The sequence below is a fragment of the Paralichthys olivaceus genome, chromosome 1 (assembly GCF_024713975.1).
Source record: "Paralichthys olivaceus isolate ysfri-2021 chromosome 1, ASM2471397v2, whole genome shotgun sequence".
In the NCBI taxonomy this organism is placed as follows: domain Eukaryota; kingdom Metazoa; phylum Chordata; class Actinopteri; order Pleuronectiformes; family Paralichthyidae; genus Paralichthys; species Paralichthys olivaceus.
The window spans coordinates 4,861,562-4,874,239 of record NC_091093.1 but is presented as its reverse complement, the minus strand read 5'-3'; the positions used below and the strand labels follow the sequence as shown (position 1 = coordinate 4,874,239).

The following is a 12,678-nucleotide window of genomic DNA, read 5'->3' as shown; positions in this document are numbered from 1 at the left end:
AACACAGTGTAAATGACCTCGTTTCAAATCGAATATGAATGTCGGGGCTTGCAGACACTTGGTTGACACCACATGAGGAGTATGGAGGCATGCTACATTTTTTATCCGTTGTTGTTTTACATCTGAAGATAAGCCCTGAATATCTGTAGTTGTATTGGCTTCAGCTGCAACACTGTTTACCCCTGAGACTGTGTGTTTATGGACTGAAACACCTCACCCACCCCTCCATTCATTTTATTTTTTTCAGTGAACTATCCCTTTACGACTCGATAAGAGCTACATAAACACATTTACCGTACGACCCCACATTTTTATAATGCAGTTAGTCTAGCAAAGATAACAAAGCCATGTGAAGGAGGCAACACTTCCTATACGTGCTGGAAACAGTTGGCCAGCTACCAATCAGAAAAGAATGGGCGATAAAGAGACCGGAGCTAAAACCAAATGTTTCAGGCTAAAGAGAGCAGAAATAATCCAGATTAAAATACTGAACATGAATATGAGCATAAATATTTCCTTTAAATGAATCAAGTGCACGCTGTCATTAATGCAGAGAGGGGACATACTAATATACATGTGTGTGTACAAATAATACAACTCCTACCATGAGCTGAGAGAACCACAGCAGATTCTCATGTAAGGCGTTAACGCACCAGGCCTGAGTCACCGCCAGCAGGACAGCCAGTAGCAGCCCTGTTGCCATGGAAACACACAGTCGCCAAGGCCACCGGGTTGAAATGCCTGAACCGGAACAAGTCCCCGATCCTCCAAACAGAGAAACATTCCTTCTATCCCGCTCGTGGGGACCATGAGATCTTGCCGTCCCCAACACCATGTTACCGCTGCATCTCCCCTCCGCTGGTGCATCTTGTGAAAGGCCAAACTTATGTTTTTGCTTGTTCTGCTTAAGTCTCTTACGAAGCTCCATTGCCTGTGAGGACGGAGACTATCAATAAGTTCTTGGATCCTTTGATGAGCTGAATTCAGGTAGATCAAGAGGATGCTCCTGGGTTAAGCAATAGAACTGATCCGAATCCATTACGGTAATACATGTAAATGCAGTGTTTTTCTTTTCTTGAAGTCAGTCCAAATAAATTAGCCTTTTAATCACTTCAAAGTTCCTTGCCAAAGGAAATATGCAAAAAGCTTTCTCTGAGGGAAGGAGCAGCTAGTTTCCTTTCCAATCCTTCTTTTGAGTTTGCCAAAGGCAAAACAAGCTTTGGCTTCTCACCAAGAACTCTGATGAGATGGCTAATCCCCAGTTTAAATTAAGGTCAGAGCGCCTAGTTAACAGGTTCACACATTGCTCATTACCTTGACAGCTAGTTCATTTCTCCAAAGGCAGCCATCCGCTTGTCTTGGTCTCTCTCTGTTACCATTTCCTCTTTATGGGTCTTTGAATAACTCCCATCTCCCTGATGTGGTGCTTGAAGAATCCAAGGGGTCGGTCCAGCATTGGCCTTATTTCTTCTTTTCTCTATTTCTTGTCCTCCAGAGCCGAAACATGGATGACCTCCACTAACCCCCGAACTCCAACAGAGAATTCAATACAAAAAGCAATATCTCTCAAAAAATCAGCTACTACTTATGGTGACAAAAGCAAAGTTTAAGCCTGAGCTACCGCGAGAGTGCAAACAACTGGATGGGCTGTAAATAACTGGAGCAGCCAGAGGGAGCAAATTAGAAGGGAGTTGACTACTGGTGACCTCTTGTCTATAAAAACACACGTGCACACAGGAAAGGAGTATGATGGGTGGGGGTTGGAGAGCAATGAGAGGAACATGTTGGAGTATCATTTGGAAAATATGGGGAACGTTTGTCAGGGTTTTGTGGATCTGGAACCAGCTTCAAGCTGTGAGCACATGTCTGAAATAAACTCCCCTGGGCACTGGGGCTAACGTGGATATGACTTCACACCTGATGAATTCAAGAGGCCAGATGAAGCCAGCTGTCTGACCACATTGTAAGGGTACTTGTGACAATAAGCAAAAATAGCAGAGGGCCAAGAGGAACGTCATTATACCATCCACTCAAAGCTCCGGAGTGAGAGAGAGACAGTTGGTCTGTGAAGGCAGGGAATGAAATACATTAGCGAACGAGGGGGAACAATGAGGGAGAGAGAAACCGCAAACAGTTCAAACAGCAGGCATAACCACAAGCAACTGAATAGTGTGTCAGCTGTTCACCACACCATGTAGCATGTGACGAAAGTGGAATTTGATTCTAGAGTTAGCTACGTCCATGGAAATGAATCTTTCCCCTTCTGTTTTGGTTCCCTGTCCTCACTAAGTTCTTAAACATTGAGGTTTACGTTTTTGCCAAAACTGAGCTTTTTAAATTCTCCAGGGTGGATAAGTGTGAAAACATTGGTATAGTGTGGCAGAAGAAAAAACATTTAAAAAAACAAACCTGCTCAGTGCTGTGATTAACCTGTATTTACCAGTATTTGGTGAGATGACTTAGAGTAGTGACAGTGCTGCATGATACGACAAAAATCTCACACTTTTGCATGATCTCAGTCTGCGGTTCGTTTTGAACACTCAACTGTACTTTAGTGGATCTTATCTTTAGACTCTATATTATATTTTTCAGTGTTTACCACACATTGATTCATCTTAAACGACAATATGTGTAATCTTTTAAAATAGTAGTGATGTATAACATGCTTATTTGCATATAGAGCAGGGAAGTCAGGTCCGATCATGAGTGGTCGGCTGCAGAGAGAGGTTCACCAGCTTACAGTCCCACCTTCACACACTGAGCTGAGGTGGGTGTGATTGTCAGTTTACAAAGTCAATGGATGTGCAGACCCTTTAACCAACCAACGCCGGACACCTGTAGGTTGAGGAGTCTCCTGAGCTTTTTATCTGTTCAACATGCATTTCTGATGTGAGTATACGCTGATAAGTATACTTTAGGCAAGTTTATTGGTTATGATGCACATTTTTTATTGTTTGCTGATAAAAAATAGGAGATTATTTAAAAGATGTATCTGTTTTCCTACTGTGTGGGCTTTATAGTGTCCCTGGCAACCTTTACTAAAAACAGTCTGAATGTCTTTCTGTGGCCGCACATTGCCATTACTCAAATGAGCATTTTCAGATTCAGCCAGCAGTGTGTGGACGTGGTCTGACACACAGCCTTTGATAGCATTAACAGAAGGAAACACACACGCACACACACACACACACAGACAAACACGTGTCTGCAATGTGTGATGATGTCAGCCAGGAGCCATCTTATGTGGGAACATTTCGGGGAAATGTTCAGCAGGCCTGTAAAGTGACCTGCATTCATTATAAATGAAAGCACCTGTCTACCTCTTCCCTTCACACACAACACACATAAACAGGAACAAGACAGCGTAGGACCACAAACTGTGTCTATGCAGACTCTGCTTAATTAACTGCATGTACTGTTTTGTCTCCCAGTGACAAAAACTCACAAATTATCCACTGCAGGATCAGATTGTCTCCATGTGGCTCAAGGAGCATTTCACATTTGCATGTGACACAGATGAAGCTCCTGGCACAGCATTTTACTGCTGACAGATGCTGACGAATTCTGAGTCGAACATTTTTGGGCGCCTGCCTATTCAGTTGTTTGTTTGATTCCTCACGCTATCCTCTCCCCCTGCTGAGCACAAAGAGGGCAGTCTGTTCTGTGATTAAGATCAGATCTAAATCTGTGTGTTCCAATTGAAAAATGTTATGCACTCAGGTGAAATGTCTGCCAAGGAATTACTTGAACATGGACGTATCATTTATCACACCAACAAGACTTCTGCTATGGTTAGGGGTGTGCACAGTATCCATCCTTTGGACTTGATCCAAATCTCACTACATGGTTCAGATACAAAAACAATACACATTTAAATTTTTAATTTTAAATCATGTACCTTGGGCATCTAGAAGAACTTCATTGTGCAAAGAAAGATAAATGCATGTTAAGGGTGCTGCTAGTTGCAGGCACATTGACTTAAGACAGACCAATCATGAATGAGTGGATTGATATACTTTACAATATACATACAATGGAGAGAATTTATCTATGTGTCAAGTAAAAGACCTGCTTTTGTTTAACAGTAATATGTACATGTTAAGGATGTTTTTTTCCCCATTTTAAAATACCTTTCTCTCCCACCACAGGCTGATGTAAACAAGTGCCTATGGATATGCACATGTAAAGCATGTAAAGTTAACCTGAGTATATATGCTAAATGTTAGGTATGAGTGCATGTGAAAGTAAGTATATATACTATATGTATACAGACAATGGAATTCATCTAAAAGACAGATCCTCTCCAGGATGTTTACGTTGGTGTTTTTTTACTTCATTTTATTCCTCCTCCTCCTCCTCCTCCTCCTCCTCCTCCTTTTTTGGGGGTATGTTCCTCTTTTCTGTGTGTGTTCCCTAAATTAAAACCCAATTAAAAGTTTGAAAAACCTTCTTTTTTTTTTAAGTATTTAAAAATGACATCATATCTGGCAGGGCACAATGTTCTGCTGCTGTTCAGCACTGAACAGGCTCTAAGAAGGACTGGTTGTTTCAGGACTCTATGTGGTTCATTGAACAGGCCTGAAAATCAATCATCTGTAGTTCATGGAAAAATATTCATCTCACTTCAGGAGTTTATGGCGTGTTTGCGGTTTACTTTTAGGAGACACATGGATGAGAGGGTTGGCATTTCTACTGACGCTACATTTCCTTTTTGGATAAACAGAAAAAAGTGAGATGAATCTTTTAGCTTTCAGAAAAATGTAAACCCGAAAATATTTTCCATCAGTAAATATCCACATGTGATGTGGTTGATGAGTCTTACACATGGATGTCAAAACCTAAGATGACCCCTACATAAAAGTGTCAGAGACATCAATCTGATTTATAACAAGAGACTCATAAAAAACATAAAAAGAACATGTGTTCCCAGATCTTCTTCCAGAAGACGAAAACTGTCAGAGGCATATATATACAGCCTTTCTGTCTACATTTGTATTATATCACACAAGCAGAGGTCAGAGAGCTTGAATGATTCACCATAAATATATTTCATAGTAACTCTGATAGATATCAACACTAATTCAATCAATTCCAATGTATATTTGCACTGCTACAGATAAACCTTATCTGTACTCGTGATAAACGCTGCATAAACATTGCATATACGTGTAAGACACTGTCTGCATGCCAGTAATAACCGCTAGTGTCTTCTTGCACAATGTTTAACACTCAGTCTTCAGCAGTTTGTCATTGTTGCTTGTACTTTGATGGTTGGTACACAGGAATAACAACCACACTGTCTGATCCAGTGGTTCTCACACTAGGGGTCAGGACCCCAGGGGGATGACGAGACACAGAGCAAGGATTTCCAGAAATCAAATACAATTTAAAAACAATTCTACATACCATACTTTAGCCATAATTGTTAAAAAAAAAAAATCAAATACATACACTTTGAAATTGTGGTGGTGATGTGACCCTTGCATGTGTTAAAAAACCTTTAGCAAACACTTCCATCGGTCGATCTTTGATAGATGACTTCTGACTGCAGTGCCACTGCTGTAACTGCACTGAGCTTTTCTCACAGCAGACATTTGTCCTGTTACTATAGGCAAAGAGAGGGGCCCTTACCTTAATGTTGGAGAACCAAAGGTCGTTCTCATGTAGTGTGGCCACGTAGATACAGCATAGCAGGCCAAGACCAACGGACACAGACCAGCCAACAGATGTCCATACTATTGACCCCCACGACCAATCACCTGCAAGCATTAAGTTTTCATAACTTTTCAAAACACTTGAATGGAACAGAGTAAATGTCTATGGCATTTCTTAAGACCTTGACTATGACGACTGCACTTCATTAAGTAAGTCAACTTGCACCAGGGCCATTTAAATACATAGGCCTAATTTAAATGTGACATTATGAACTAGTCCCTTAAATTATTTGTTACCCATGTGACTGTTCACTGGATACTAGTAAAATACAGATTATTATATGTAATAATAGTAATTCTATTTATGTCATATATTTACATACGTGGAATACTGGAAGAAAAAGGCTTTGACAGATTTTCAGTTCCTTATTCTACACATCCTACATGATTTCTACTCAAGCAGGACGAGACTGCATGTAGCTTGGAGATAGAGCGGGTCGTCCACCAAAATGAATGTCAGTGGTTCAGTCCCAGGAGCCTTTGTCCTGAGCTGAACTGCCCTTGGGCGAGATAATGAGACGAGATATGAAAGTGTGTGGTAGAGAAAGGGCTGCACAGAGGTGCACCATATGGGTCTGTGTGTGTGTGTGTGTGTGTGTGTGTGTGTGTGTGTGAATGGGTAAAACTTCACTGTTAGGAGCTTCGAGTGTCATCAGGACTAGAAAAGAGCAGAACATTTACCACTTGGATGGGCACTGCAGGTGTACTAGCTAATCAGCCGTGAATAATGAAGAATGTGACATTTAAAGCCTTTTGAGAACTGTCCATCCCACTCTGCAGCCACAGAGGGTCAGAGGTCAGGCTCACAGACTGAACACTGGCCCTGGAGCAGGATCCGGCTCAAAGGCACTTCAGCAGAGGGTGTGCGGCTGCCAAGCATGCTCACCCCTCCTTCTGATGAGGGGGACCCTGCAGCCACTGTGCTGCTGCTGTGTATGAAACCGAGCTCTGGTGGAGGAGGATGACACACTCACCGTGCAGCACCTTCTCTGGGTGGTGGTCGGTGCAACAGTTGGACTGCTGGGGCTGACACTCTGCACCGGGGGGCTGCTCCTTCCCCCTGCTGCCCTTCCGCTGCCGCAGCCCTGTCATGTTGGAACACTGTGCGCGGGGCAGACAGGGGCGGTGCTGGGGACTGACCGGACCCACACAGAAGTGATGGAGTCCACACACACACACACACCTATAAATCTGGATTTGCCCTCCACACACACACACAGCTGCGGTGTGGACCACAGCAAGGAGCGATCAGAGCCACAGTCGGTCCCCCCTCAGTCTGCAGCCTTTCATTCAAACACTCAGCCGGGCCTGAACCGCACAGGCTCCACCACCATCACCCGCAAACTGCGTGCATCCCGCCGCACTCAAGATCACGGTCTACGCCGAAGTCCACGATGAGACGTGAGAAGGGACATGAGCGTCAGTGGTGATGCGGGCGGTGACGCAGAGCTGATGGTCAAAGTGCGACAGGTTGGAGCTGCTACGCTGCAGCCTCATTCATCATCAATCTTATCAATGTGTATTTTACAGCAAGGCGCGCTCCCGTCATGGACGCCGGGTTTTCAGTCTGTCTTCGCGGCGACAAAGAGCGCAGAGCCCGGCGGTGCATGCTCCAGCCTCCTCCTTCACCTCCTCCTCCTCCGGTAGGACGGTCCGACCGGCAGCGCCTCTCTACCTCCCTCCTCCTCTACGTCTCTCTAGCCCCCTCGTCTCTTCATTTTCTCGCGTCTCTTCCAGCCCCTCCCGGCACAAAGCATCGGTCAGCGCCTCTTACCCGCAGCCGCGGCTCAGCCCGGGACCACACCGGAACCCGGGAGTGGCCGCCTTCAAAATAAAAGCGCGGAGATGGGGCTTCAAGTGAAAAGCAGGGGTTTGGGTTAGTGAGTCATCCCGTGCTGGAGGAGACAGAGAATATCTGTCCGCAGGCTAACATCGTTTACATATCCGTGCACAAGCTCGAAATTAATATAACGAATGCAATTCCTGCTCTTCAACCATTTTTGATTAGTGGTGAAAAAAATAATTTTACTGTGAAAGGGAAGGAAACGCTTCAAATCTTACAACTGGTTGTGTCAAGATAAAAAATAATATCAGTGAAAATCCATAACCATCACTGAAAATATCGTTTTATTATTTAGTTTATGGCTATTGCTCCTAAATGAAGGTCGTGGTTTTAAAGTCTTTATGGGCAGAGAACTACAAACAACTGCTTTACGTAAAAAACATTGTGTTATACCTCCTCACTGTGCATAGACGATGCTATATCTATTTATATATTGAACTTTTGTTATATTGCTATTGAGGAAAATGATATTGCAATATTATTGAAATTGTTCTATTACCCTAGTAATGCACCTACTCTATATAACTATAAACTTAAAATATACATCAGAATCAGAAGTACTTTATTAATCCCCGTAGGGAAATTCAAACGTCACAGAGCTCCTGAGAAAAAGCAGGAATAAACATAGTAAGATGAAAGTCAGGTAAGACTAAAATGAAATAAAAGATATACATATGTAGAAATAAAAACCAGGTATGTATAGATTTACATTTGTACATGAATGTAAGTTAAAGTATACACAGTATACATGTTTAAGCTTATTTACAGGTTGTCATTATACAATTTGACAATCACAGGCAGGAATGATTTCCAGCTTTTGTGGATGAGTCTGCCACTGAACGAGCTGCAGAGGCTAATCAAGACATTATGGAGCGGGTGTGACGGAAAGTCCAAGATAGTCCTTACTTTGGACAAAGCCCCCCCCCCCCCCCCCCCCCCCCCCCCCCAACGACATGGCTTGCTTTCCTGATTAGCTTGTTGAGTCTATTAATGTCCTTCTTTTTCAAGCTGGATACAACAGACTCATAGAAAATCCACAGCATCGTTCTGTCTATGTTGAAGGACCTGAGCCTTCTCAGAAAATAGAGACAGCTCTGGCCTCTTTTGTAAATCATGTCCATGTCACGTCCACATAGATTGTATATTAAGATGGACGACATGACGGCTCCTCAAAAGATGGTTTGTATCATTTAAAGTAGTTCTCATCACACTTCAAGTGTTTCTCCAGCAAGTTTGGTTTTACCTTGTTATTTCATTTTTTGGGGACATTCTGGCTTCATTTCTGGACAGTGGGAAAAAATTGAGACAAGTCGTCCATCTGAATATACAATGTTTCAGAGGGACAAAAATGAACAGCTCATTATGTTGTGTTTGTTAAGGTATGCCACAGAAATAATGACCACCTAACCCTAAGGGCCTCATATTCCATTGTAGCTCAATTTGTATGGAAACACTTAAGAGTTGTTGCCACAGATAAAATCAGAAGCATTCAAGCAATGCAATTGTAAATGGTGAAGTTTTGCTATTCACTGATCAATTCATACATTGCATTGATGTGCTGGCATAGTCATCAGGGGCAATCAGTATCTTGCCCAAGGACACTTTGGCATGCAGAATTGGTTCTACCAAGGTCAAATTGTCCCAGAGCTCAGATTGTGTACTCCAAGAGGTTAATGTCCATGTCTGTATAGGATGTGCTGGACTCTATCTGGTAATGTGGCAGACAGATGGATCTCATTAGAAGAGACAAGAGGCCTGAAGTCAAGTATCCCAGTAACCCAAGAATGAAAATGTGCCCTCTAACATAATGGAACATATGGAAACAGGGCTGTCAAATAAAGGCAAAATAAAAACATGTTTCATGTTGACTCTGAATCAAAAGAGTACATGTAATTTTGGAGAAGTCATATGAGCAATGAACACAGAGAATAGACTTTTATTCCCTGCAGTGACTTATCAGTAAGAAATAATGAGCCAGCATAAACAATACCAGGAACGTGGAGTTTGCTTACATAAAAAGAAATGCAGCTATTAATTAATGGGACTTATTACACTAGTGGTTTGTCTGTCTACAGCTCTATTTAACCTAATTTACCACATATTGTTTACAGCCTGCACATTTTTCACTGTGTTTGATTCTGGCACAGCTCATCAATCACATTTATAGCAGCTATTTACTGTAATATGCACTTAGCCACTTTGTGCTATACCTGCACAGCAGCAAACAGGAGACTGTTTTGCATGGTAGTGGCTCAGGCATACTTGACAAAGTGCAACACTGATGTACACGAAGAGAGGCTTCACTTTTCACAACAAGGCAAAAAACATCAGTTCACTCTAGTACCCCCTGTCTCAGTCTGCACAACTTCTGCTGTACATCTTCCAGAGATGTTCAACCTGAAAAATCCGATGTGTTGCAGAGGAACAAAGGCTGCTCTGGGAAATCTTTTGTGCGTTGCATGACGTTTGCTTGCAAAGTGAACCAAATTATTAAGAAGCATTTCACAGAGGACAATAGGTGTGACAAACTATACAGACAAAAAGGACTTTCCTAATTAGGATAATGGAGCAAGGAAAATGATGATTACAGAACTTTAGCCAGATGTTGTTGGCAATTGTCTTTATGTTCAGGAATTTAAATCAACAGTTTTGCAGTTTTATACGTAAACAGTAACTATGAACAATCAACAGTTTTATACTTGTATGTGTGACATGTAACGTATTACAATGCTTTCAAATTAAACCCGAGGTCTAACAAACTGTTACTACAGACCAAAATGTCCAAGGATGTTAATGACATGTTGCAATATTTGTAGTCAAATTTATTCTTTATACATTATATACACTGGTGATTTTATTGTGTTATACAGCAAAATAATCCTATTGTCCCCATAGGAGGACATGATTCTTTTCCAAAAACTATTTCCTATTCAAAGGCAATCTTTAGTTTTCATACTCAACAGGAGCAACAAACAATATATACCAAGCAAAAGCTTGGGTCCCAAGAAAAGAAGGCTTCAAAATTAAAATCAGTATATTTAAAAAATATTCTATTCACTATTTACATTTCTCATGTTAACACATTCATCCCAAAGAAATCCCCACATGTTTACATTATGTACATACGTTTTCAGCAATAAGACAAATGCATTCGAGTAAACGATGCATGTACTTTTATTCAGTAGCAGGCCAAAAGTAGTTGTTTTTTGTTTTGTGTCTTTTATCCAACATTGAACCCCAATGAAGATCTACCAAGATGCAAACTAGTGTTTTATAAACAAACCATGTAACTAAAAAGGGATTTCACTATAATTTCAACATTGTTCCTGTTCCTCAAGTTTCTAAAGATGGCTTTTGCATACATGTGATTATTTCAGTCCTTCCTCTGGATATCATTTAATTCATCCTGCAATAAATGAGGAATAACCTAACATGAAATAATAGATGACCATGTCTTTTAGGATGGTCCCCTTCGTGCCTATCCTGTTCCCAATTTGAGAGAACAACATGTAGCTCTTACATTTCATCACTGTCAAACTTCATTGTCATGAAAAGTAGATGATGATTTCCAAGAGAAAATCAGGGAAAGAAAGTGTCTTCTGTCATTGGTGTTGAAGAGCCGTCACAGAGCAGATTACTGATATAGCACAAGACAATGAAAAAATACCAAATAAGTTTGTGATACTGACTTGGTGAGGGAATCACGTCGTTGAATTATTATTGGGGACACACACACTCCCTGCAAACACATGATTGACTTGATCACTCATTCAGTCAGTGAACTTTACTGAGTGATTTGAGTTCAAGTGAAGTGAGAAATCATCTGATTATTTCAGGTAATGATTTGGTTCCATTCGTTGCCCCAACAAATCATTCAGGGAAGCTACCACAGTACAGGCCCTGTACAGCAATGAGATATTACTGATATTTTCGGGCATTTTGCCTTTACTGACAGGACAGTTTAAGTTTGAAAGCGAAAGAGGGCCAAGTACGCGGAGCTCATCGCTGAGCGCCGGAGTAACGGCTGGAAAGCCCGCTGCGAGCCAGTCAAGGTTGGGTGTCGTGGCTTTGCTGGCCAGTCACTTGCGCGAACCCTCAAACTCCTTGGAGCGAACGGACTGCACACTAAGAGAGCCATCAAGAACACGCTAGAGGCCGCGGAGAGAGCCTCAAGGTGGCTGTGGATCCGCAGGGGGGATCCGTGGAACAACGCGCCACTTGGACACAAGCCGGGGACTGATCGACCCCGGCTGGGTCGCCCAGGAGAGGGTGTATGAAGATTAAAGACCCGAAACACCCTATGACCCTGGGTTCTTCACTGATGACGTGTCCAAGTATCACTGTAAGGTGTATTCAACTCCTGAAATGGGGAGAGGGTATAGGAAAGACAGAACAAATGGCGGCATCAGAACAGAACCTGCAGGAGAACTCACTTCAGTACACTGATGCTGAAGAGTAATCGTGTCATTTAAAAAGTTAAAGCCGCAGGTCCATTACCACATCTTCTCACGTTTCCAAGGATCCCAGACAAGTTGAATACATAAGCAGACTGGACTAACACTATTTGGAAACTAATTCACGTTAACGCCTCATTTGAAACCCAATCCCAGTGAGACCTTATCTGATTTGCAGTCACAAAAACTCACAGACCTAGTTTTCTTTTATGTGTGTCCTGATAGAGATAAGCATCAATGTGGTTTCTGCCTTCACCCCTGCACAATGGAGGTGAATGTAATCACCCATATCAACACAAACTTCAATTTGAAAAGCAGTGTCCTGGTTAATTCAGAGTCCTCGTGTAAACTGTTCACACTGTGCTCTGAATTATCCCGTAAATGTTCAATTTTCCCTCTTCAACATCTATTCGCCCAAAAGAACACAACCCAAACCACTTTAAAAGGAATTCAATAAATCACACAAACATTGACAAACTGTACTGTCTTGACGAGTGTACTTGAGACCGCAAACAGGTCGAGTGGAAGAATGCTCAGGGCATTCAGATGGAAAGGACAGAGACTGGATTCAGGGGCTGACATGAAAGACCTAAAGATTATCAAAGAGATTTATGAAAACAAATTGGCTTGGCTCCTGTGGGAAAGAGGGATTATTAGAGGAGCAAAC

The 12,678-nt window shown here is 42.1% G+C and overlaps 1 protein-coding gene across 4 annotated transcripts in view; it reads right to left on the bottom strand.

Annotated features, from left to right (window-relative positions):
• dpy19l3 (dpy-19 like C-mannosyltransferase 3) overlaps positions 1-7,507 on the bottom strand; it is a 55,265-nt gene extending 47,758 nt beyond the window's left edge. Inside the window, exons 1-2 of one of the 4 annotated variants that reach the window (XM_020080343.2) lie at positions 6,689-7,507; positions 5,632-5,759 (exon numbers count right to left, since the gene is read on the bottom strand). In XM_020080343.2, coding sequence (XP_019935902.1) covers positions 5,632-5,759; positions 6,689-6,806 — 246 coding nt within the window. In that variant the 5' untranslated portion in view covers positions 6,807-7,507. Of the gene's footprint in view, positions 1-604; positions 1,657-5,631; positions 5,760-6,688 lie in introns of those variants that run through there. The other 3 variants (XM_020080344.2, XM_069532240.1, XM_069532288.1) reach the window with 3 other exon arrangements.
• Between the last annotated feature and the right edge of the window lie 5,171 nt (positions 7,508-12,678).